This window comes from Pocillopora damicornis, chromosome 5, assembly GCF_964200805.1.
Source record: "Pocillopora damicornis chromosome 5, jaPocDami1.2, whole genome shotgun sequence".
NCBI classification, from domain to species: Eukaryota; Metazoa; Cnidaria; class Anthozoa; order Scleractinia; family Pocilloporidae; genus Pocillopora; species Pocillopora damicornis.
This window is the reverse complement of record NC_142674.1, coordinates 7,629,762-7,657,143: the sequence shown is the minus strand read 5'-3', so window position 1 is coordinate 7,657,143 and position 27,382 is coordinate 7,629,762. Positions and strand designations below refer to the sequence as shown.

Genomic DNA, 27,382 nt, shown 5'->3' with positions numbered 1-27,382 from the left:
CTGGTATGGAAAATGTAGTTTTCTAAATTGCAGTAGCGCAGCTTAGGAAGTAAGAGCGGAAAAGTAATTAAAAGTTCCTGCTTATCTATGCAAGGTTGGTGTTAAGTCTGATCGTACGAAAGGAAATTGAAGTTTCGAGTATAAACTCAGCTGCAAACTACCATGAGAACTAATTTTGGCCAAAAAGACCAATAACACTTATATTTACCTACGAACAACAAAAATACCGACATGCAAGTGCATGGTGGAAGCGTATAACAAGCAAAAATTATTCTTAAAGCTACTGTGGTTTTTATACATTTTATTCAACTACTAAAAAGAAAACCCCAATAACCGAATATTTCAAATGCGAAAGTATATGAATACATATTGAAGATGTTTGCCCAAAAACCCACGAAAACCCTAAATATAATATTTTGTGATATATATTAACAATTCACTTTTTCTGGTTATAACTTTTACAATAATAACAAAAATTTGAATAACAACAATTTGAGTAGAACAACTCGTTCATCATTCCTTACCGCTCAACCGGTCGAGTCAAAGAACGAACAGAACACAGAAACTAGGTCGAAACGGGTAAAGTAAATTTGAACTGCGCGGCCGTAAAATACTGAAAATTTGTCCAAAACTAAAACACATAATTTTCCCCCTAACAATGCACCTCGGAGCAGTGAACATTCCCATAATGTTGCTACAGGCAGACAACCCTGTGGGTTTGAGGCCGCGTGACGTCAGTTATTTGATACGCTAGCTGAACTCTTACATTGTTATTAATTTGCAGCGGTCGATCTCGGCAAGACACAAGTGATCCCGAGAAATGTTTCAGAAATGCCGCAAATCATAACATTTCTTCCCTAAAATCCGCTTAATGACAGTCAGATAAATAAAATTCACTTACCTTCCTTTTTCTGTGTTGTCTCGAGTAATTTTGCGGGATTTTGGGACGGTTAATTCCCCACTTTGCACTGATGCCCCTTTAAAGGCAGGAAACATTAGCCAATCGGAACGAAGCTACTACCGACAGCTTCGTTCCGATTGGCTAATGGTTTTCCGGTTGCGGAACGGAGGTGGTAAAATAGCCTTAGGGGAGGGCTGGTTTGTACTGTCTATCGATCGACACACTATGCACTGGTGTGGGGAGGATCGGGTGAAATCTGAGCTTGGTTAGTGATTTATTTGAATTGTAATACGGTTAATCGAAGGCTTATGATCGACCTCTTCGGTCCACATTATGTGTCGACGGCGGATGACGAGCGAATGTCGGAAATCGAGCAGGCTTTTCAGGTGGTTAAAGGCGGGAAACTGCACTGATTTTTGGCTTGGCCCCTACACTTTTATCGACTTTTAACGCGCCCCAAGCTGGGAGGTGAGCGACGTTTGGAAGCGGAAGAAATTTGGCGAAGTTCTGGAGGCTTTCGGCCCAGACGGTCCTAGAAGTTGCACGCCTTGTTTTTCCTTTTCCTTTGCGCGCATACTTTGTGTTCTCTGTGCAATATATTCTTAAGCATGTATGAAATATTTTCATAACAATACCTCCCATGGTTATGAGAAAAGCGCTAAAACATGTTTCTGCTTTTAAAAAAATTAAAATGAATTGGATTTTCAATAAACGCCGCCCTCGTATAAATTAAACGCCGCACTCGAATCCCAAAAAATGTTATAAACGCCACGGCGTTTAATCCAATTTATAATTTTCCGCGCCTCTGATTAGCTGAAAACGATTGCATTCTCATGTAACACCCGTGCAAAGTTGTAACACGAGTGGAAATTAGTTTCATATAGCGCGCACACGCCTTCAGAATTTCGTCTGTCTTGACTTTCTGCGTTTTTTTTTTTTCATGTACATCATTAAAAGAATGAAAAACGCGCAAAGTTCATCGTTGAGTTATATAAACACGGAGAAGCACTCGCCTTCGGCTCGTGCTTCTCGCACTTTTCAAGTGTTCTTAAATATTCCCAAGTGCTCATAGAGCTAAACAATGTGCGAGGAACAAGCTTTTTTATTTCTTTTATAAAGTTCAGTGTTCAAAAAAAAAACAGAACAAAACAGAAATGATAAAAAATATAACTAAACTTGCATTACTGTTAAAATTCATTCTAATCATGACGGTGTCTGAGCGAATATGATCATGCTGAAGTCCATCGCGGCTCGCTCATCATGGCGATCTCCGGTCATCACAGTAAAGCAAGCCTCAGAAGCTACATCGACCGCCCTTCGAGTGAAAAAATAAGAGCTTCCTCTGATATCCTTTCCGATGCGTTGAGTGGAAAGTCACATCTGTCACTGCAGCCGAGTTTTGCCGCGCTGTCATCCCGAGCGATCTTCATGTTCCAGTGAATTAGGCTGTCGTTCATTCAAAAAACGCTCGCCTTGAACAATTTTTTTTCTACCTTGTCATGTGAAAAAACTCGCGTGTTTTTAAGAGCCATAATCCGGCTGAAGTTCACTGAATATTTCACTTCAAGATTCTGTATTAGAGACTTAAAAACTTCAGGCAAAAGTGTTAAATTCGACCTGCCGAACTATTTTAGTTTGTAAACTATCGCAGAATGTGAACTTTGATGGCTTGACACTTTTGACAGCTTTAGTCTTGTACAGCCAATCAGATTATTTGAACCCTTCCAACAGGGATTCTGATTGGCTTATTGTTGCGTGCTTTATGAGTATAGAGCATGCTGACGACACTGTTGTTCGCTTTGGAAATAAAGTTTGTTTTGAAAATTGAAAGTAATGCTCAGGGAATTTAATGGATTCTTTATTATAAAACAAATAGAGAAACATGGACTGTGTTCTGTTCTGTTATAAAGCACTTAGGAAGCGGTTAGAGCACTCAAGAAGTGGGGAGAAACACTCGACTACGTTTCTCATTACACTTCTTTCGTGCTCTAACCGCTTCCTGCGGGTTGTATAACAGAACAGAGCACATTCAAGGCTTCTCTATTTCTTAAACAATGAACTCGTTCTGACCAATCACGGCGCGCGCATTTCTCTGGACATTTTATAATAGCAAGTAATACGATGATTTCTCTTTTGAAATTTGGGGTGACTAAGTTCTTGTAAATTTTTCAAAGACTACAAATTGCACTCACCCTACAGGCGTGTGCAATTTTGTTATCTTTGAAAAATTTACTCGTGCTTATTTACACCAAATTGCACTCGAAATCATGTTATTTACCAATACAAATAAGATAAATTAAGTTCTTGTATATTTTTAACTGACTGCAAATTGTACTCTCCCTACGGGCTCGTGCAATTTTGTCATCTTTGAAAAATTTACTCGTGCTTATTTACACCAAGTTGCACTCGAAATCGTGTTATTATATCTGTACAAATAAGATAAACTTAGAGAAATTAGCCAGAAAAATCGGGGCCACGAAATGTTCGTATAGTGATCAAACTTGCCATATTGAGAAGGAAAATAAGTTTCATATGGTCTGTAATATGATGTTCCTTTGTCCTCTGGTCGATTATGATATTCATATATATTCCCGATCGATTCCAAAATAGCTCAAAACTTTTTAGAAACCGTTTGTTTGATCCGTGCTTATGTTCAAAATCTGTTGATGCATTTTAAGGAAGCAAATTTCAGACTGGCTTCTCAAAAGGGTCTAATTCAATATCAATGAACAAAAAAAAGAAGAGAAAAAACATCAAACATATAATTATTTTTTTGCTTTCTATTGCTTCATTATCACGTGTGGATATTTGCCAGTTCAGTTGTGCATGTGATGAAAGGTGTTTCTGTTCTTTTAGCCAGAGCAAGTTTCACATAAATTATGCGCGAAAACTTGATCATTATGCTTCTGACCGTCATCCATGGCATCTTGAAAAAAATTATGCTCAAGTTTTTCTCTCTTTTCAATTTTATTATTCATAATAATAACTTTATGCCGGAGTCCCTCGACCTCCCGTCCCCCTACTTTATTCCTATCACCAACAGGTAACACTTGCTAACAATAAAAAGGCTTACCGAAGTTCAAAACACAACATTTTACGGAAAAAATTCCCGAAGTGCAAGCAAGAAAAGCAGGCTTGCTGTTGAAAGCACTCAGGATGGAATTCATTTCTTGGTAAACTGTAACGTCAAGGCGGGATTTTTATGAAGTCAATAGCTATAACATTATGCCCAACATTATACTGGCATAAGTTATCTGACCTTAACCAATGTTCTTTAAAGGGGAAAAATATTTACTGTGGCCCATATCTTCTTCGGAACTCAGAGAAATTTTCCCACCGTGAAATATATAGAGCACTACTCATTGCCACGAAAATAATGAATTTACCAGAGAAATGATATTTCTAGATTTGGCCGATGGAGTTTGAAGGTACATGTATTCCATGATAAACCCGTTTTTCATAAATGAGCATAGTGACTCTCCGCTTATATTTTAAAAAAACTAACTCGTACTCTCCAAACTTCCCGCGTGCTTCATATCTCGATGAACGCACACTGACGTATGAACCAATTGTTAATAGAAAAACTTCTCGATATTAAAATCAGTGGTTTTAAGAGTAATGTTAACTACAATAGAAATTGCTGTTAATATGTACCAGGATAGTGGATAACGTTGAAATCTCGCTCTGATTGGTTGCTCAAATTCCGGATTTCCTTTGTTATTCACCTTTAAGCAACGCGCGCGGGATTTGCGCCAGAAGTTTATTGTAGCCATTGCAAGAATAAATGAATGATTTTTTTTGTGCTTTATTTACTCACTTTTTTTTAGGATATACTGATTCTCTAAAACAACTATTCAACTCACTGTGGATGGCAAGGGTGGATATTTTCTTCGCCGCTTCGCAGCTCGGGAAATATCTTCCACCAGCCACCATCACTTTGGTAAATATTTGTGAGTTATATATTTCAAACAGTTTCTCCTTCTCCCGCGATTGAAAAGAAATCAGTTACCTTATCAACTCAGATGATGAAACCTAATTATCTTGTATCACAATCGCACAAAAAGTAGGGGAAATGTTTAGATAAGAAAAAGATGTTTGTGACAAGAAGTAAAACATTACGTACTTTAGGATATCGATAGTGGGGGAAATCTTGAAGGCTAAGATGATAGAAAAATTAAGTATTGTTCACCATTCATTGTATAAAAATGACAGGAGTAATCAGGACTGGGCTCTAGACACTTCCTCTATCATTATCCGGGATACTGATTGCCATCCAGTGTAAGCATCACCTACTGTATGACCATTGGGACACTTTCCTACCCATAACTCCACAGTAACCCTGCCCTGTGGAATGTTTTCACAGTACCCCTCAAATGATCTGTGATGAAGCAGTATAGGATTCCCAGATGGCCAATAGTTGTACACAACAGCCTCAATTGTCATTGGTCCACTGCATTCATTTCCATTAAACTTGAAGAACCACCTGTTGCATTTAACTGAACCGCCAGCGACTCTCATATTTCCTTGGAATGAGACTTTAATAGCTGTACCAGACTGCAGCTTGTTAAATAAGCAATCCTATAAAAAATGCCATGAATACAGTCTTAGTACAATAAAAAATATTTTACAAGAGTGGTAAAGGAAAAAATTTGATGATGACCTTGTACTTTTCCTGTCTGCAAGAATGCACAGAATTGTGAATTGATATTTTTAGTTTGGCGGCATTTCTCAAAGTCTCTTTCAGAGATGGCCTTGACAAATTGGCTCTCATGCTTACTTCATTTTTCATTGCATTTTCCAGATATTTCTGTACCTTAATCTTTCCACTATCTCTATCATCATCATTTTTCCACACACACTGTTTCCAGTTGGTCTGTGACACTGCACTATTCACGATTTCTCCTTTCTCTCCTTTAGATCCCTGCTCTCCTTTCACACCCTTGATTCCTGGCGGTCCACTGTTGCCACGTGACCCTTCATGACCTTTATCTCCTTTTATTCCCATCATTCCAGGTGCACCATTTTTACCCAGTGACCCTGGATTTCCTTTTAGTCCTCTTGTTCCCGTCATACCTCTCGGTCCCTTGACACCAGGCTCCCCCCTGGCTCCATCTTTTCCTTGTTGTCCTTGTGGCCCTGGGGCGCCAGGAATTCCCGGCATTCCTGGTATGCCATTCGATCCTGGAATCCCAGAAAATCCGCGAGCAAAAATGGACTTCTGAGGAAGAAAAAAGAACACATTGTAATTTGATGGACGTACTTTATGTTCACTGATATTTACTTGTTCGCCGAAGTAGCCCAGCAGTTTCTTTAGAAACTAATCTTGATGAGAAGTTAGCTTCGTTTTAGGAGAAACAGCTCGGAACATCGAATGATCTCGTAACGTTGTACACGTAGAGATATCCCTAAAAGAAACTTAATTCAGCAATGTTCTACTTTGTCTTTGAAAACTTATGATTGATAAGGGTTTTTTTTGTGCTTAGCTTGGCAGACATGAGTGGTAAACTGAGGTATGACAGATAAAGCATGCTTAAGAGTACCTCACATGGGTCTTTGTCAGCGCCAGTTTGTGGATTCTGTTGTTGAGGACTGGTGGTTGTTCCCATGGAACTTACTCCTGTTTTGAATGAGACAAATAACAAAGCAGCAAGGATGAGAAGCTTCGCCATACTTCGATGGTTACTTTGCGCGAATAGTTCGTGTTCTATGACTGAAATATATATCTCCTTATGTACGCGCCTATTTATATCCTACTGAATTTCATCAAATGCAACTGTCAGTTCTCATGTTAAATAACAATCTTAATTAAGAAGCCTGGAGCTAAATGATAAGGATGTCTGAAACTACTCGAACTCACACACCGGGTAAACAACTTGACTGTGACATCCTTATTAGTTCACTAATGAAGCACGTACTGATTAACAGACCAATGTTTCACTCAGATTCAGAGAAACTACACAGAAAAATCTGGACCACAAAATCTTCCTCTTTTGATCAAACGTAACATATTGAGAAGCCAAAAAAGTTCGATATGGTCTGTGATATGATGTTCATTTGTCCTTAGCTCGATTTCGGTATCCATGTTATTGGATCCACTCCATTATTATTACTCCATTATTTAACTGAAAAAAAAAAGGTGATAGCACCCATAGAGGTACGTACCATTGGGGCTTGGGAACTACAACACCCCCCCCCCCCTCCCCCCGCCCTTCCAAATTTTGGGCAACTCAGATTTTTGGGGTAACAAGAGAAATTTGGGCAAACCAAATTTTTACAAAAGTTTCCATGTTTCGTTTCTTCTTTTTTTTCTTTGAAAGAGTTTTTTATTTTGAGCTTAAGTCGGCATGGTAAAGCTAAATTAATCTCTGGACTGTGTGTTGAGAGCAATTCTGAGCAACACTCGTAGTCTGTGCTGATATCTTCAGGCGAAGACGGTCGACGTCATTTCCACTCGTAGAAATGCCGACATGACCATTCAGAGCCCACGCCACTGTCGTAGTGAAGAAGGTTCCAACAGCGTATTGCAGATAGTTTCAGCAATATATTTTCATCTCTAAAATCGGTTTTTGTGTATCAATGGTATAAATTGTAGGCGCTTGTTGTGTACTAAAAATTAAGAGCGACATTTTGTGTCTCTTTTGGTATGTTCTAGAAAGTGATGTTTCTGCTAATTATCGCTATTTTTGGTGTTTCTATTCTACAAGACTGAAAGGGTTTTTGTCAGCGCAAGGGTCACATCTGTTACCGTTATTGGCTAACAGAATTTATCTCTAGAATGTAAGCCTTCAATACTTTAGAAAATTTTTTACACAGTCTTATGTGCCGCTATCTCGCTGGAATGAAAATAGCTGTATCAGACCACAGCTTGTTAAATGAGCAATCGTATGAAATATGCTGAGAAGACAGGCTCAGTGGAAAAAAACATGTCTTATAGGGAATAATTTGATGATGACCTTGAACGCACAGAATTGTTAATTGATATTTTTAGTTTGGCGGCATCTCTCAAAAGTCTTTTTCAGAGATGGCCGTGACAAATTGGCTCTAACACTTAATTTATTTTTCATTGCATTTTCTGGATATTTCTGTTCCTTAATCTTTCCACGATCTCTATCATCATGCAGATTTTTCCACACACATTGTCTCCAGTTGGTCTGTGACAATGTGCCATTCACGCTTTTGAATATCGCAGATCACTGTGGCACTGCACTATTCACGATTTCTCCTTTTTCTCCTTTAGATCCCTGCTCAGGGGCAGGAAGAGGAGAAGGTGCGAAAACCCAGTACTTCTGACAAATTCTTCGTGATTGGACGAAACGTTTTCTCTACACGTGAAATTGTCGTTTCTCTGATTTGATTGGCTGTAAACAGCTGTGAACTGGGTTTTGAGACAACAGATTTCGTCGTGAAACTATCAGTATGTATCATGAAATTACATGTATTCCATGGATAAATTGTTGTTCTTAAAATGAGCGTAATGACCTTCCGCTTCTTTTTCTACTTCCGCTTCTTTTTTTTTACTTCCAAGAAGTAAAAATTAAGAAATTCGTTGGGTAAGTTCTATTTAAAACGGAACTGGTGAGTATCTTTTACTTGACCTTGCAGGCCAGTCAATGAATTCAGATGAATTGTGGTTATAATCGGATGATTACTTTGCACTGACTTTGCGTTCACTATGAAATAGCTACGGTATCTCCTTATTTACATGCTTTTGTATATCCTACAGTATTTGCTTATATGTAAACTGTCAACTGTCATGTTAAAATCAGAATATTTACAAGGCAGTGGTAGTACTGAACGATAGGAAGTCTTGAACAACTTGAACCTGAAATTTTTATTTTATTAATGTTTTAACATTTATTAATGAGGCGCGTAATGACCAATGTTCAATACTAATACATACCCGGAAAATCTGGCCGGTACAAATTTCAGACGCGTCTCGCTGCAAATCTTGTTAGACTGAAACAATGATTTGATTCAGGAAATGCGGTGATGAAATATACTTAACTATTTGGCCCGGCCAGTCATTAATTAATATTAAAAAAAACCATGTTGTATTTAGAAAAAACCGGTCAAGCCCTCAAATGTTCAGTATGGCGTTTCTGTACATTATTTTCGTATAGTTTATGCACGCTCAATAAAAATTGGCGTATCTTTATTCGTAGGGAGAGCTTTCGAGGCGGTGTTACTGATTTTTATCTTCAAAATCTGTTTACGTGTTTAATTATGATGCGAATTGCGGACTCGACCAAGGATCTCATAAAACTAAACAGTTCTACATTTGATTAAGAAAATAGGCTATAGAAATCTTAGTTGGAACTGTCTTTATTCCAGTCTTACAGGTAACAGTGTTGTAATGTGCAAAATGCGGCAGGATAAAAAGCGGCAAAGTCCTCAGATGTTCAGTGTGGCTTTCCTCTACGCCTGAAGCGCATTTCAGAGCAAAGTGCATTTCTTATCTTTCCTTACATAATTTCACGGCATGGTGAACTCATCAACAATAAACTCATAAACAATAATTTTTCTGTAGCCAGAGCTCATTAAAAGGGGCAAGTTGTCACTTTCTCGAAAACCATTGCAGTACGTCTTGATTGCTTTCTAAATCTTTTCTGGAACGGAGAAAAATTTCTCTCTGCGAAATATATGGAGCATTTCTTAGTTATACGAAAACGATTAATTTAGTAGGTTGAAAATACAATAAGGAGCTTAATGTATTCCACCGTCAGCCCGCTTCTATTTCAAAATCTGATTTCCAAGACTCAGTTAGCACACAAATTCTTCATGTACCTTCTAGCGATATTAACAATAATTATGACTATCAATACTTTAGTTATTTTTATTGTATTATCAACGATTGGCGATCAGTTTTTGGTGCGAATAATGTTTGCCCTGAGCGAGTGTCAACTTCCAGGAGTTGTAGCATTTTTCAGGCTACTCAACTCAACTTGTGCCTGGCTGACGTGACCGACGGGACACTGGAAACGACCAACAGAACAGATCACCGATTTGGACTGGCACTAGTCGTGATTGCTATGGTTTCTTGTGGTTTCTTGTTGATAGAACATGGCGGCGAGAATTGATCGAAAGATCACCAATGTTATCTGCCCTTGAATTTTCGAGATCATGTCGAAATCACCCAGAGGAGAAGATTCATCCGTCGCTTTAACAAATGGCGAGCAAACTCAGGAAGGGAACAATGAAAGGTTTGCACAAAAAGTTCAAATTTATGTACAACCCTCCAGACAGTTTTGACACCAAAAGCACAACTGCAGATCGATTTACAATGTAATCTGTTTACATTAGAATTTTGATAGATATTTTCCTCTTTATTTCCATTTGACTTCTTCTAGTTCACACAGATGCCTTAAAGGATGACTAATTTTTTCTTATTTCGTGTAGTAAATAAGTATCGACTGCATCGGGAGATTTATCGAAGCCAAATTGGAAGGTTGCACGAATGCTATTTAGATTTAATTAAGCTCCAGTCTAAACTTATTCGATTTTTCCATATGATACCTGTATATGTGCGATAAAATAACCTTAAATTTCAAGTGAAGTTCATCGAGTGTATATATATCCACTGCATTTATTTACAGGTAGATTCCATGATGCTGTGCGTCTGTCTTGTAATCGATCACTGATGATGTCCAATTGTGGTGAGAACAAAAACGTAGCTCACGAGGAGCAGCTGAGCGTTTCACTGATGTTCTTACCACATTTTGACGTCTTCTTTGATATACTACCGTTAAACCCACGGCAGCATAGAATCTTTATGACTTGTATGATTGATAAAAAGCACAATTTTGTCAGTGGTAACGTCATTTATGTGACTGTCCTTCAATAGATCGCTAGTAAGAACGTGTTAAAATGGGCACATTGTTCAGTTTATTTTATATTCATCCATATAATATGTATAAAAGTTACAGCTTTACAATTTAAGTGAAGTTAGTATGTATGAATATCTACTGTATTGATAATTATATAAACTTATTGCCTACTTTTACACAGGAAAATTGATCCAAAGATGACAACATTTAATGGTGGCTATAAGCTGGTCAACAGGCTGACAATGCATGACTTGAAAGCAGTCCAGGACGCTTTCATGGTATGGGTTATTTTGTTATATTATATGAAATAGTAGAATAATGCTTTGTATGTGCTAAATTGTATTTTTTTATAACTCTCCATATCCAAAGTCTATCAGTTTCTGATGCATAGTCTGAAATCCAGACTCTAGTTTTCTAAAGGGTGGATATGTCTATCTGGTGGTTAGTACAGTACATTTTTTAAGCACTTATCCACTGGATAGGATTTTTCCACCCTGTAAACAGCACGGCCCAGAAGCACAAATAATTGCAAAACCTGGACTCTAATTTTTGTGATTACTTTAGATAAACCAATCAGGCCACGAACGTGAACTCAGCCTGGATGTGAATCAGTTCTGTGAAATTCTCTCCATTGTGCTCAACAAAGGTTCAAGAGAAGAATATGAAGATCTGTTTAACAAAGTTGATGTGGGAAAGGAAGGTTATGTTGACTGGGACAAATTTTGCTCTCATATGCTGCTAGAATACTATGAAAAAGATGATAGGATGAAAACTACTCAGGTAAGGAGCTTGTTTTTATTCTTCTGTGTACATACTGTAGAATTCTGCTAACTGATCTAACTCATTTTACTAAAAGTTTGCTCTGTCTCAAACAAAATGCAATTTTCCCTGGATTTGAATCCATTTTTTCAGTCTTTAACTCAAACTTGTCTGGTAAACTTGAACTCCTCATTAACTGGAACTAATTTTACCTTCTCTTGGCTCAGAGTTCGGGTAGTACCAGGTTCCACTCCACACACCCCAAAGGCTTCTATCTCTCCAAAGGTAGTGATTTCATGACCTGGGTTGGGATGCTTTACCAGCTAGCATGCCTTTAATCCTGGTATTATCCTGGCTTTTCTTTTGGTGGCCCAAATTGGCTAGACCCTGTGTACTCAGAAACCTTCATGTGGATAAATCTGCTGAATATGGCCAATGAAAAATTACTTGGGGAGCAACTGAGGTCAGACAAGGGAGTTATGATCTCAGTATAAATTGGAATCATTGGATTTAAGTAAACTGGGTATTGTCTATTGATAAGCAATCAGGTTTAACAATCCAGGTGAGGCCAGGAAAAACTATTGGCTTTGAAAGTAGGTATATTAAGCCTTTTTGAGATATAATTAATTTTATCTTTTGCAAAGAGTTCTCCTTCAGAGAATTTCTAGGATGTGAAATCTGTGCAATAAAGTTCTTTTTCAGTTATAAGTGTTTCTTTTGCCGCAGATAGGAAAAAATAGCCACTAAAAATTACTGGTATAACAAAAGCTTCTGTTTCCAAAATTTCAGTTTAGCCCTTAACTTTTTCTTTGCCTTTCTTGATTTTCACAGGTTCCTCAATGGCGAGAACTCAGGAATATTACAAGGTTTAAAGTTGTTAAATTTTTGTTAAAACTTTAATCATATACAGAGCAGCTTTCTTGATTTTGTGAAACAACACACTGACTTTACAACACAAAATTCCATAGTTGTTTTGATTGTGGACCTTTAGATGTATCCTTAAGATTTATAATGTATATTATTTTAAGAGAAAAAATGTATTTATTTTCAACATTCCAGCCCTCACAAGGAACCTGTTATTAGAATATCTCCATTGATGAATCCATCAAGATACATTGTAGTTAGTAAGGTAAACAACTGTTGTCTTCTACAAAGAGCAAATGCATATTTCTCTGCCAACAAGTACATTAAAGGGAAAGAATTGTCAGTTCCTTTCAATTCTTATTCAATCACTAATTTTCAGTTCCACCGATGCACAGTGCATCCTGGTCTTTACTTTTAAATACTGGTGTAATGGCACTAATGTTCTTTTAATATTTATTATATTTATGAGTCATTGTATATGCTATGATTGGTCAATTTGGCGGGACACATTTACTGTACAGCCTGCTAAATTTAAAAGTTTGTTTTGGTCACCAGATGGTAACCTAGAGATATGATAAATATTGTACAGTCTGTGCTGTAAGTTACAAAACCTGGTTTTTTTCCGCCCAGATTTATGGCCCATGTGCTTCATGCTTGGGCCCTATATCTGTGTGGAAGAAGCTTGGTCTGTAAGTTACAGTAGGAACCTTGAACCTGATTAATAGGAGGTATGCAATACTGAAACCAAGCATGTACTACTACCAGATGAACTGTGTATATGTGCAACTCATAGTGTACCTCTTTTACTTGTCTCAGTAAGTCTCCACTAACACTTTCATGGCTACCAATTCACTTACCAGAAATTCTAGAGGTAGTGATCTGACTTTCAATCATTTAATTGACATTTTTTTTGTCTTCTATAATTTTACAGGAAGGAGTAATATCCCTTTGGGCACAGAACATGAAGCCATTAAGAACTGTACAGGTAAGGAGGGTTCCAAGAGCTCCTCTTTTATATTTTCCTTTAATTTTGTTCAAGGGACATGCAACTTTTACTGTCTTATGTTATGAACTCCTCCCTTTTGGAGTTAATTATTTTATGCTGAAAAATTTTTAAAAAATTCATAGAGTCATATCAATATCAATTTATTGCTAGGTCCAAACTGATCAAGATGAAGTAAAACAAAGAGATCTGTGGGTGACAGACTTTATACCAATGCAAAATATTTACAAACTGGCACTTGCTCTTACAAGTAAAGAAATTGGTAAGATAAGTTAATATCAAATCAGCGCAACACAGCCAGTATACAATTCATGTATTTCTGTCTGATGATGCTGAATCATTATAACACAATAAATTATAATACTGACACATCATAAATAATCACTGATAGAACTTGGGTGTATCTCAAAATCTGAGCTAGACAGGCTTGTCAATGGTCAATGGAATCATGATGTTGCATCATAATAGTCAGTAGTAGTAAATGAACACGTTTTCCTTATCGATAAGATATGTATATTTATGTGATCATATTATTCGTCAAGTTGTGTAAGCCTGATCATGAGCTTTTGCTCTAATGAAGGGCCACTGCAGTTTACATTTATCAACTCAGTTGATGAAACCAAACTTATCTTGTAACATCCTCCATTGAAGCAACACCACAGTTTCTGAGCTTATCACTGCCAAACGAATGATGCACATGGATAGAAAAGACCTTTGAGAGACATCACTTTATCAAATATACTTGAATTTATATCTGCCATAGCTACCAATTTATAATGAAAGTAAATTGTGAAATTCAATAATTCCCCTGGTCATTTTTTCAGCCATTTATGACTTAAGTTCCAAATCAGAATTCAACTGCCAGTTCAGAATACAAGGCCTGGAACATACACCTTTGTGTATGGATTACTGGTATGTCAGCTAATTTTTAATAAAAGTTAACTTTAACTCAGCTAATTTTTAATAAAAGTACTTGTATCTTACAGTTACCAGTAATCTCAATTTATTTCAAATGATTGGAAGTAATTTTATTCTAAATTTTATGTTTACATTTTGTTATGAAGAATTGTCTTTAACCCTTTAACTCCCATGAGTGACCAAGACAGAATTTCTCCTTACAATATAATATCAATACAATTTGGGGATAATTAGTTGATCCAATACTAGATTCTCTGAACTAACATTATAAGAATTCTACTGTTGACAGTAAGGAGAATTACAAATTTGATCTGGAAGTTAAAGGGCTAAATTACATACCACATGAATAGCAAACCTGGTGTTGGGTTGATTATTAATTTCAATCATAATTTTGTTGTTAACAGGAGTAACCCATACAAAACAAATGAAGCAATTCTTGTTTATGGAGATGTTCATGGCCAGGTTAATGCACTGCTGTTTTCAGCAGCAACAATGGCTTTGTTTGATCGACCATCACAACCAGCAGGAAGTAAACAAGGTGGAGCATTTTCCTGTTTGATGAAGTGCTGACGTAGTCTGCAAGTAACTTCTGCTAAGAATGATGGCAGAATTTTTCTCCTTTGTGTTCCCAGACAAGTAGCTGACCAGAAAGAGTTATTAATCTTTACTACCCTCTCATTGATTAGCATGTATATTCTCCATATTGTTCTCCAAACAATTCCTAAGATACTGGCAAGGAGAATTTGTTTAACATTATTGCACTTCTTGTGTATGTGATCATTTCTGATATTCTCATGACCATAATGTGTGATTTAGGGGTGATATTGTTGGGAGAAATAAGATTCTAGTCACTCTTAAGGATCAAAGGGCCAGTGGCAATTTCAAATTTCACTGATTGATTAACTGCAGTATGTTTAGTCTCTGGCATTTCTCTTTGGTAGTTACACATACTGCAATATTATAGCATGTTACAGAAATCTTGATGTATTTTCTCTATGTCTGCTACCAATTTTTTGCAGATGTTTGTTTGAATGTGAATATTAATGATGTAAATAGAGGTCACTACAAGAATGCAAGATTTGTGAAGCATCAAGGACACACAGAGTGGGCAAGACAAGGTAAGTTGAAGGAAACTAGAAGCCCTGAGGAAAACAGTGAGCAATAAAACTATTGAATGAATGGAAACTGCAAGCAACCAAACAACAGTCAAGTTATGACCAGAAAAAGACATGCAGAATGACTGATGTGCATCTCTCAGGTAGTATTAATATGACTGTTGTCAGGAATGGTCGATTAAACAGGCTGTATTTCACTGTACAGCCCCCTCAATCCAAAAGTTTGCCCAAATTAAAATCTTTCCCCTCAATTTCCATGTAGAAATATTAAAAAATATCTACTAACCTCATTCTCTTTGTTGCTACTGTAGTAAGCAGAACCTTGTTTTTTTCACTTGGATTTCCGGCCTATGGGCTTTGTGATTAGGCAATAAATCTGAGTGGAAAAAACTTAATTGGTCACTCTGGGACTTACAGAATAGACATTGAACCTGTTAAATGTAACTCAGTTTTCTTGTTGTTACAGTGATGTACTCAGCTCATTTGGACTGCTTCATATCATGTGCCACCAACTACAAGAACTCTCTAGTGCTTGGATGGATAGAAAAATCCAAAATGAATATGAGAACGTGAGTGTCTGATGAATGACAGGAAAGAAACCAATTGCACTGTAACTATCTCCTGTTGTTCTTCACAAATTCTTAGAAAAGTTTTCCAAGGATTTATAAGCAACAACAAGAGATACTTATATTGCACTCAATTCCCATCCTGTCATGATTAACACTTAAAAAGACAAGAAAGTTATTTGAAGATCACTTGTGTCGTAAAATGTCAGATCGCACATTGTTACATGCCATAATTGATCATTTCATTTCCTTTTAATAGAACACAGTTTAAGATCCCTCAAGGTGTGAATGCATTTGACTACAGTGAAAGAATCAACTTGATTGGTGAGGTTTTGTCTCTTTCTTGATTTCATGTAGCACACACTTTGTTTTTGGATGATTATAAAAAAATTCCTTATTTCAAAATGTTAAAATGCACCCGTACTTTTACTATTCACTTGGAATGACACAGACACCTAAGCTTACTGCTAAAGTTATATTAGAGAACTTTCCTTCATTGTTCGTGCATTTTGAAACCCTTATCTACAAATAATTTTTAAGGTTGACTTTTATATATTCCCTGTTAATCTGTACCCATCCTCAACAATTCCCATTCTTATTCATTTTCTTTTACCTGTGTTGCTTTTCTTGTTTGTTTTTTTTTTACTGACCACTTACTTCATTCCTGTGTTGAAGTTTGCTCAAAATATTTCACACAACATAACTCTATCAATCAGTGAGTCATTTTTTAAAGTTTATATCTTAGGTACAATCTGTTAATAAGGATTCTCTTATCCTTTTTCAGCCACAGCAGGAGTCAATCATCATGTGTGCCTATGGAATCCTTATGTCATCTCCAAACCAGTTGGGGTAAAGTTTCTTTAGGTTGTGTTTTGGATTGCTACCGTAATTTCCGGTCGATTACCCGCACGGCCGATTACCCGCACCGGCCGATTATTGCATACGGCGAAAAAAAAAGTCAACGGATTACCCGCACCGGTGGATAACCCGCACGTTGTTATTCAACTTTTTCGGTGGCGAAAACGTGACATTAAGGCGATACATTTCAGTCTTTCGATTCAGACATGTGCACAATTCTGTGTCAATATTAGCTTATACTTTATTGATAAAATTATACAGTGAAAATTGCGATACCAGTCCGGCAAGTGCGCTGACGTTTTGGTAGTTTTGCCATGACTTTCTTTTTCTTTCGCCAGTAACGGATCATGGATTCATCAATTTCAAATTCTCTTGCTGCTGCTCTATTACCGATTTCATCGGCAAGAGTTATTACTCTAAGCTTATAATCAAACGTAAAACTGTGACGTGGGCGTTTCACAGCAGGCATTTTAACTTAATTGGTGACTCGTGGATACACTTATCGCGAATGATCGAGGTTTATAATTCTTATTCAGTCAGTTACCTTTTTATAGCATGTAGGAGCGTAATGAGCAATATCCATTGTTCATTTGTCGTTAAAATACTTTTTCAGCGCGAAATTAGTTAAGTTTCGCACCTATTATTTTCAACATTCTGGTGATGCATTTGGGATTTAAAATTACTGTCGGCAATTTCTCAAAAAAATCGATATCTCCTGTTCTACTGGGCCTAACAAGTCCCTTAAAACGGGAAAATTCTCTTTAGCTCAAGCTAGTGAAAACTGGAAATTTGTTACTGATGCGCCGGATATCCTTGGATTATTTTTGTCACCATCAAGGTTTTGTTTTCACGCGTGCCGATAAAAATTTGTTTGTCACGCAACTAATTATGCGTGAAATAAACTCGAGTTGGCATCATGTTTTCGTGCCGCTTTGTGGCACTTTTGATACAATAAAATTCATTTGAGAGGTGGAAACGCAGGTAGGTGAGAAATTTTTTCAATTCAACTTCCAGAAGAATTTAAAATTGTCACATAACCCGCACCTCCCTATTACCCGCAGTGGCGCGGATTTAATGCAAAATCAACAGATTACCCGCGGGTAATCGACCGGAAATTACGGTAATTACTGGGTCATGTGGCCAAGTAGCAAAATGGTCCAAGATAACGATAACTTTAACAGACAATTTTATCTCAAAAATGTGAATACCTGTATTATTGAGTGCAAGAGGAAAAGCCACCATATTTTAGAAGTACCCTTTATGTCTGTTTTTCTTTTGTTTTGTGAATTCTCAATTGTTTTGTGGTATAGTATTACCTCTTTGCCTGTGATTTTTGTGATGTTGTGTTTCCAGGTTCTCAGAGGTCATATGCAAAGTGTTATTTCAGTGAGATTCATCGAAACAAGAGGCCAGCTCATCAGCTTGTCAAAAGACAAAGTAAGCTATCACTCATTTTATCTACTCAATGTTGTTGTGTTGTTAAGCTATCTGTTGAACTTACAGGTATTATATAGTAGTCAAGTGATCAGCACATTGTGTAACTCAGTGCCACTAAATTTCATCTTAAAATTTTTTAATTCATAACAACATCATTGGACAGATTCATTTTTCAAGACAATTAATTAAGTTCTCATTGAGTGTCTTATATAGTGGGGATAAAAGAAAATTTTTTCAAAAGGGCATTTCTGAGTACTTCAACTGACATGTTCTTTTTCCTGTATAAATCAGGTTCTCCGGATCTGGGACACCCACCTTCAAGTTTGTCTTCAGCGTCTATCAGGAATGTTTCCCAAAGGTCCATCAGAAGGTAACAGACTTGCATTTCTCAGATTAACAACAGATATGTCATTGAAATTTACAAGTAGTTTGTAATTTGCAAGGCAAACTAAATGGCAGCTTACCATCAAAATATATTGCCCTATTGGATGAGGTTTGTTATTAGGTACTTGAAAGTTGTGTTACATTCATGAGACAGAAATGACCTCCTCACAATCAGTATATCTCCATACAGTTTATAGTCTTTCTACATGTATATTCTGATCTAGTAAACCTCCAACTTGTTTCTAGTTTTCACTGTATTGCTACTAAGTAAATTATTTCACTCAAACTGTCATTAAATCAGGCAGTGGAGCAAAAGGCTAAGAAGTCTCCATATTTCCCAAAAAAATGAATTATTCAGTCAAACTATGACATGAATAGACCATGCCAGTTTTTACATGTAATTTATAATTAATTTACCAGTTAGTACATGTAATTTATTTTTAATATCTGTGGGGAAAGGTAAAACTCTCATTGAACCCCTTTCAGGTAATAGTTGTACACTAATGTGTGCCAAACCAATTGTATCAGAAGTTCCTTAGGATGCTAAATTCACCAGCTAATTGATATAAATTATATAACTCATTTCATTACAGTGTCTATCACAATGTATTATGATGAAGAACACAGCAAACTATTCACAGCTTTTAATCAGCAGGTAAATGAGATATACAGCATTTTTAAGTAACTAGAAACCATTTATCAAAGCTTTGTGTATATTAACACAGTTTTATTAGGTTGCCCACTTTTACAGGAGGTAAGGTGGTTTATTCAAAGCATTAAGCTGCCATCAACAGCAACACTTTTTTCTTCTTTTTGTTTTCCCAAAGCCTACAGTTTGGCTGCTGAAAGTATTATATTCAAAAAAAACTTTTCTAAAAAAATTTCCCTTTTTTCTGACCTGTTAGCTGACTCTGATGGTGATGAAGCCTGAAGTTAAAGACAGAATCATGAGCCATGAACATCCAGTCACTGCTGCCATTTACAACAGCAAGTTTAACCAGGTACATGAAAATTCACAAACCAAAAACTGTCATTTTTGTTGACAAATTATTTTATTTTTTCAAAATTAAGGGCCCAATCTTTTTTTTTTTAATGGTTCTTATTTATAAACTAACCACCTCTTTCTATTATGTAGGTGGTCAGTGCATGTACAGGATCTGTTATCACCATGTGGATGATAGAAACTGGACAGAAGGTCAAACAAGTAAGAGGAGTTCTTCATTGCATATTGCAAGTGTCAATCCCAAGGTTGATTAACCAGCATTTAACAAAAGTTTGTGGTAAAATGATGCATGCAATAACATTTTCTCGTAGTAGTTGTGTCCAACCAGTATCTAGGAAACTCAGGGTCACTTTCTGTCAAAGCCTTTATTCTTTAAGGCTTCTTTTCTGCAGCTGCTTCAATTGCAGGGCACCTGTGGGATCATTGCTTTGCTTGAATAACATCTTGATCAGATGTCATGGTGTTTTCATTTCTTTCAACCTTTCTTGTAGTAAAATTATTTTTTTTCTTTTAGTTTGCCAATGCACATGGTAACTCAGAAATTACCACCTTGGCTCAGGATGCTACAGAGACCAGACTTTTCACAGCAAGTGCTGATGGTACAGTTAAGGTATAACTCAGTTGTTGATGGCTTTCTTTTTTGATGCATCAAGGAGAAAATCTGTATCAGGAAAACTCTTAATCCCTTCTTTTCGACTGAGTTGATTGATGTCATCAAAGTTAGATCAAGGCAGTATGGCGGAGTGGTAAGGGCACTGGACTTGTACTCTGATGGCCCCAGTTTAAAGCCCTCTAAACAGCTACTCTCTTGATTTATTCTTGGTTTCCCCATATTCAACTCCTGGGTGTGCTTTGTATACAGCCAACTGGTTTGCCTGTGGGTAGTTGGGATTTTTGAACACTCTGTTTGTTATTCTTTCATTCATTCATTCGTTCATTTTATTCATTTACTCATTCATTAATGTAGATGAAAAGCCTGATTGGGAGAGGGTTAATTAAGTGTATATGCATAAATGCAGAGGGGAGAGCTTGATATGTCTATGATCTTGTAATGATTCAATGATATCTTTATACCATTCATTTATTTAATCAATATGTTGTCTTAATTTTTCTTTTAGATCTGGGATTTCAATGGCCATTGTCACCATATTTTAATGGCTGGGAATGGAGATCCAGCAGAGATCAGTCAAGTGCTTTGTTTAAAGAGGATCATTATTGTGGTTGGGTGGGACAGGTAGGGGAAAAAGGCCACACCTTGGTTTGTTTAAGACTGGATAATGCTATCCACTGGGTAAACCGCTATCCAGAGGATAACGGTTTATGTTTTGCAAGAGCTTATCTACTGGAAAGGGGTTTATCCACTTGATAGCACTATCCAGTCTTTGCACAACCAAGGCTTGTTTTATGTACATAAAATCTGACTTTAGATAAATCAGGGCAGTAAGGATTTCTTATAGGGGGGGAGTCCAAAACTTCGATTCAGAAAGCACAGAAAAAAAATATGTATACTAGAGCCTGAACAAGCAAAAAAAATACTCAAAGACAAGTAAATTTGAAATACTTGATTTTGAGGAGAACTATAATGGATCCTGATTATGAGGTTTAAAAAGTTTTGATGTCAGACAAGTGGAAAAAAAATCCACTGAATCCCATAGTAAATACATTGCTGTGGAAATCACACTGGAACATCAACTTTGAGCCCATTTGGTTGCTTATCTTACGTCATTGGACTGAAGATGTTCGGGTTTTTCGTTTCATTTTAAGTACTCTGACGCAGCTTAGGTCCAGTTACGTTTACACCAAAACTGTTCTCTTGTTACAGGACCATCTCTGTCTTCAGAGACAATCAGCTGAACTCTTTCTATGTCTACCCCTCAGAGTGGAAAGGAAGACTGGTAATTAGTTCATTTTCTACAAGTGATAACAAACACAGAACATGCAAACCTCTTTCACCTGTATTTGAAAGCATTGGACATTTGGAGATTGATGCCTTCTGACAAGTAACCTTAAAGTTCATATTTTTCCTTAGGAACACCAAGATGATGTTTTGTCCGAAGCGTTTTGTGCTCCAACAACACTGGCCACAGCAAGCTATGATGGTGAAATTGTACTCTGGAATTTGAATTCAGAGCAAGCTTTCAGACATCTTTCTACGCACACTAAAAGGAAAACTACTCGGTCTTCCAGAAGAGCGAGAAAAACGGTACATATGCCACCCATTTATTTAACCATTTGGCCCTTTATAATGACCAGCATCCAATTTCTCCCTTCATTATCACCCTTGAATCACACTTAAAGGTCACGAGAATAAAGGAAATGATCAGCAACTAAAAAAGCTCGTGATTGTTGAACAAATTCTCCTTGTCAGCACCCTGGGAAATGTATAGAAAAAAATGTGGAGAATATACACACTGATCTAGGGTGTCAAGGGTTAAAATCGAAATTAGCTGGCTTTTCATTTTTTGTCTTTTTTTGTCTGTGTTGGTGTCTGGGTTTCTCTCCGACCGACCAACAAACTGATAGACCCACTGACTGACTGTCTGATGGGTGAATGATTAACTGACTCACTGACTGGTAAGTGGCCGACCGACCAACAAACTGATAGACCCACTGACTGACTGGCTGAGTGTCTGATGGGTGAATGATTAACTGACTCACTGACCGACCTACTGACCTAAACCAACCACTGTCTGAATGATTGACTTATCAATCGATTGATTGATTGAGTGCTAGCCTGATTGACCAATCAATTGGTTGATTAATGTGATGTCACATTCCCTGTCCAATAACGTTAGAGTACATCACTGTAGGTGTTGAGTATTTGTGAGTATTTGTTCCTTTCATAGATGGACCTTACCAGTCCTCCTCAGCGATCAGTGGAAGCAGAGACGTCATTAAAGCCGCCTCTGACACAGAATCGTTTAACCTCAGCGACTTCTGTAACGTCTGAGCGGCCACCGAGCGAGCAGGTACAATGTAAAATTGTCTTTAGTCATATTTTAGGTAGAGCGAAGATTTTCTCTAATGATAACCGACCGCGGGAAATTATGAAGCCTTGAACAACGCGAGTGAACGAGAGGTCTGTTTGGGTCTAGCCTGATTTTAGTACCAGGCTTCTGGTTAACCTCTCCCCGACTCGTCTCAGATCTTCCGAAAAGGGAGGAGGGGGGGGACGTTGGTATTACAGCGTCAATAATGAGGGCTTGCAAGTATGTTCTTTGCACTGTAACTAAATGCTCTTAGACGAGAAAAAACATATCATGGTAATGTTGACAAAGGTATCCTATGTATATTAACTAGTCTTTTGTGTGTTGGACATTAACCAATTGATTCTGGTTGGTCTCATCAGGATGACTTTGGTTATGCTGTCACTAAACTCATATTCCTCAATGAAAGGCCGATGTCTGCGTCAAGTGTTGGAGCAAATTTAGTGTCGTGTAACGCTAGTGGCTGGGTAAGTCTGTTTAGAGATAACTTTTCCCATTGAAACCATGATTGTTATTACTTTGTTCATTGGGCATTGTGGCGCTTTTAGGGCTAAAATGAAGATTTTGGCCCGCTTGCCTACTCGTGTAATTGTTCAGACTTTTTTTATTTTCTCAAATCAAAGCCCTTCAAAGTGATAATAGAGTTTATGTTCTGGGGCTTACATGTGTTTTGGGCCCTTTTCAGAGTCATTTTAACCCGAGCCGCTAAAATGATCGCATGATTCTGAGTCGTTTATTTTGTGTTTATTATGGCAAAAACATAACACACAACTAGAAAAATATGCTGAACTGTAAGAAATGCTATTAGAGACGGAATAGAGTCAAGAGCTGCGTCACAGCTATAACAGTTATATAAAATCTCGGTCCTCATCGGCTCAGGCTTAACTATACTGAGGTACCTCTGACCTATTTTCGCTATTTGCTATTTGAAGCATTCCTTACCAAACATTTAACGTTACGGCATGTAATTTGTTGCCGCAACAGTGCAGCATTGTTTACAAGTATCATAACAGTTGTGAAAAGTAATAATTTTCATTTTGTTATTTTACGGCAGGTCCGATTTTGGAATACACATAAGTCGTTGTGTGTCGGCCAGTTTTTAGCTCATGAAAACGGTAATAATCCAGTTATATCGTCATGATTGACGTTTCCAAGCTTGATAAATTATTTTATTGTACATTAGACTCACCATGAAAAATCCCTTAAGTCGATTAATTCACATCATGCTCAACCTTATCCAATAGTTGCTTATTATGCCTCCGAGCTCTGATGCACAGAGAAAGCATCGGTAACCAATTTTTTTCAAAGAACAAGCAGGACTAACTAGTCTTTTGTATTAATCATCTCCTCAGCTGGATTTCTAACGATGACTGTGGATGAAACAAACTCTTACTTGGTAACTGGTGACGCAGATGGAGTCATTAAAGTCTGGGACATATCAGAGTATTGTATCGCTTCTGTGACTGATAATGAAAGTACACCACGTAAGTTAATCTTTATTTTTTAGGTTTTGTTGCAACAAAGCGTTTTTCAACAATCGTTTTCCGACAGGTAACTAGACAACAGGCCGGAGAATGTGATCTCACAAGTATTAAAAATCTTATTTCTTACCTACCTCATTGCAGCCCTCCTCAAACAGTTCCAACCTCACACGGACACCATCAACAGCATCCAACTATTTACTCGCTCAGAGAGACTGCTGGTGCTTACAGCGTCCAGTGACTGTGCTGTTGCATTATGGGATGTGGAAGGTCGCCATATTGGAATATTCGGGCAGGTGGGACTTTTCTTAAACCCTTGTTTTCAAGCTCTCTCAGTGCAATAGAGATATATTGACATTCGTGGTACTATACGATCGTTTTAGGCGTAACAATTTTGACCTTCAGCTCTGCAAAGGAAGATTTTTTTCCGATACTATATTTGGGCACTCAATACAAAAAGAGAAACGTCTCTGTAGCCGCGAATCGAGCAGCGTTTCTCTATCATTTCGTCCTTCGTCTCACTCGGCTTCGCCCTTCAACGCTTCATATCGCTCGCAAAACTGCGAGCTGCGCAGGCTAAACAAGTTTTCCATGAACAAGATAAGCTTTTATCTATAGCGCATACACATTATAACTTGTGTGAGTTAGAATTCTTTAGTTTTGCATGTATTGATATCAGGTATGCTGCACAGTATTGTAAAGAAGGCCATTTGCCTTATGTACTACTTATTTGATTTGTTATGCCTGTCTTACCGTCAGGAAGAACATTGGAAGATTGAGCCAATCTCCATAGAAGAACGAGAAGCTGAGCAAGCAAAACAGGCTGAACAGGTTTGTGATTCGCCAGCTCCGAAGTCGTCCTCGGCTTAATGGAACTTGTCATGATGCATTTGAATTGTTGTCTTTTTATTTAACCAATTGAATTTTCAAGAGTGTGACCCTTTTGAATAAGTTAGAAAAGATGAACGTTGTACCTTTTTCCCTTTACACTTGTAGTAACACGCAAAAGAGCGAAAGGTCTCTAATGTATTTGTTTATATGTTTTCTTGAAAAAAGTGAGAACATTTGAGGACATAGCCTACTGGACGCTTCATGTTTTAAATTTGTCAATAAAGTAAACATGTCAAATTTATGGAGCTCTGCATTTGAAACAGGCGGAGTCCGATAACACCGACAAAGACGAGCCAGCTGAAGAGGAAGGCAAAAAAGATGATGTACAACTTTTCGCTGATGAAGGCTTCGACGCAGAGTTTAGAGTTTCTACTTGGGAACAAACCATATTAGGTAAGCTGTCATTCTAACTTCAGTTCTTACCTTAAACTTCTCACCTTTTTATTTCACTGAGACACATTCTTGGTTGTTGTACAACGAAACTCGAAAACCGAAAATCAGTCAGAATCTTGTGGCTTCTGGACTCAACCATGAATGCATTACTAATTGATCGTGTTCTCTTATGAAATCCAAAAAAGTAAAATCAATCGAAAAAATAGCTTGCGATCAGGTTAGTAGTATTAGTGCTTTTGCGCGAGTGTTTCTTCGTCTAGGGGAAATTACGACGCCATGAGCAACGAAGGTCGGCATGGAGTTTAGCACTGCAAATGAGGAGCCCACATGATGAGGGCCCCTCATTTCCAGTGCTTCCCTTCTCTTCATTTCAAGTTACTAGTGCCAGACCCCTCAGCAAACCTCACCCCGTCTCCTCACCCAAACTTCCCGCGGACGGAGATGCACGCGTTGAGCAGGGCTGAGAGCCTACTGACAGGCTATGAGAAATGCGTTAATAATTTTTTTTATAGAGACTCAATCGATCTTCAAATTTGGTTTTGGCTCCTAAATTTTTAGTCTCTTTAATAGAGTGCTGAGCTCTGAGTAACCAAAAACATGTTGATTGAATACACATTGTGCTATTATTTGTTTAGGTAAGGCCTATCAAGAGAAGAGAATCGATAAACGAGAAAGACGACAGCCTCAAGTCATCCCTGATCTTCCATATCTGAACTGGGAGAAGACGGGACAGGCTCCAGCCGGACCCTATGCGGTATGTTCTTTGAAAGGTTCATAAAAAAAAGAGAGGTTTTTGAAGTGATATGTAATACTCTGCTTCAATTCTACCGGAGCCACTTTGTAAATGTGTTTTCATAACAGGAAAACTTGACCTGTAAAAGAGAAGTCTTAAAACCATCGCATACGCTAATAGGACATTATTTTAGTGGCCTTTCTCGCGATTTTATGAAGCATCAGAATTGACGGTAAAGAATGTGTTAGTGCAAACATACCGGAACGATTTGAAATGTTTCAGCAGTGACGGGCAAAAGGTGGAGCCGAACAACAGCTACAACTTCATCATCAAGCAATTGATAGTGAAGCTTTTTGTACCTTATTTTCCAGTCTTTAGAGACGTCAGACCTTCAGGATGTTGGTGTCATTCATAAGCCAGACTTTGTTGCTCATCCAGAAAAGTATTTCAGTGAAAGCTCAGCTGGGAAACGTCAAAGCGCAGATACCACTGTACCTACATTACCAAGTGTTACTGACAGTAAGCATTTTTTCCCTTATTTTTGAAATTAGACTTGTCATATTACGGTCAAGCTGCAAAAAAGAATGAAATATCACAGCCCAATTTTCAGTTTACTACCCTCACACTTCCTTTATTGAATTCTATAGACCTTCAAATGCGTTACGACGAAAGAAGCCTTTTTCCGAAATTCATCTTGGAAATGGAAGCCAAAATGAAGGCTACGCATGCGCTGGGAATGCGTGTGTCTCGTGGTGCACGTGCTCGTGGTGATACTTTGCAGGCAAGATCGCGAGGTTCGCACGAGGTTCCTCAAGCAAATAACAAGAAAATGACGAGCTGGAAAGTACTGCTTACCAGTAAAGGCAAGGATTTGTAACAGCAGAAATACAAGCGAGGCTAGGCTCCGTGCATGAGAAGATCTTGAGAGGAAACCCTCCGCTACCCCTGCTGGCCAGAACAAGAACTGAGAATTGAGAGTATTAATAAGAATACTTAAGTTCTATCAATTGTATCACGATGTAGTTACTAAGGATGTAGATGGAAAAGTTTCGACTGCATATAACTTTCTGCAAGCCGTTAGAGAACGGAGGGTTGTTTCTAAAATTGTAAATAAGTGAATGTTCAATTTGTATTTATAAATCCGATGTTTTATTTCGTGGATCTTTTTGTCTGAGCTTGTTTCTAGTCCATAATCCTTTATTTTTGTTTGAGTAATCGGATTCCCCCGAGCACATTACTACCTATGTTCTGCCTTGAGCTTAAAT

The 27,382-nt window shown here is 37.6% G+C and overlaps 2 protein-coding genes across 2 annotated transcripts; one reads left to right on the top strand and one right to left on the bottom strand.

The window, feature by feature from the left end:
- Positions 1-3,849: 3,849 nt before the first annotated feature.
- On the bottom strand, positions 3,850-6,717 carry LOC149044943 (uncharacterized). The gene is made up of 3 exons (XM_089207346.1): positions 6,442-6,717; positions 5,715-6,119; positions 3,850-5,479 (listed from the first exon to the last, which is right to left on the bottom strand). The coding sequence occupies exons 1-3, from the start codon at positions 6,568-6,570 to the stop codon at positions 5,120-5,122; spliced, it is 894 nt and encodes a 297-aa protein (XP_089063472.1). The 5' UTR covers positions 6,571-6,717; the 3' UTR covers positions 3,850-5,119.
- Positions 6,718-9,916: 3,199 nt separating this feature from the next.
- LOC113671970 (cilia- and flagella-associated protein 337) lies at positions 9,917-27,278 on the top strand. The gene is made up of 32 exons (XM_089207340.1): positions 9,917-10,101; positions 10,907-11,003; positions 11,290-11,505; positions 12,316-12,350; positions 12,544-12,613; positions 13,280-13,333; positions 13,505-13,613; positions 14,176-14,263; positions 14,674-14,807; positions 15,289-15,387; positions 15,851-15,953; positions 16,210-16,274; positions 16,735-16,799; positions 18,162-18,245; positions 18,537-18,615; positions 19,223-19,284; positions 19,535-19,630; positions 19,765-19,833; positions 20,147-20,242; positions 20,751-20,866; positions 21,455-21,527; positions 21,662-21,835; positions 22,479-22,601; positions 22,982-23,086; positions 23,674-23,734; positions 23,972-24,103; positions 24,245-24,396; positions 24,860-24,931; positions 25,255-25,384; positions 26,020-26,138; positions 26,489-26,636; positions 26,765-27,278. The coding sequence occupies exons 1-32, from the start codon at positions 10,022-10,024 to the stop codon at positions 26,992-26,994; spliced, it is 3,336 nt and encodes a 1,111-aa protein (XP_089063466.1). The 5' UTR covers positions 9,917-10,021; the 3' UTR covers positions 26,995-27,278.
- Positions 27,279-27,382: the final 104 nt, after the last annotated feature.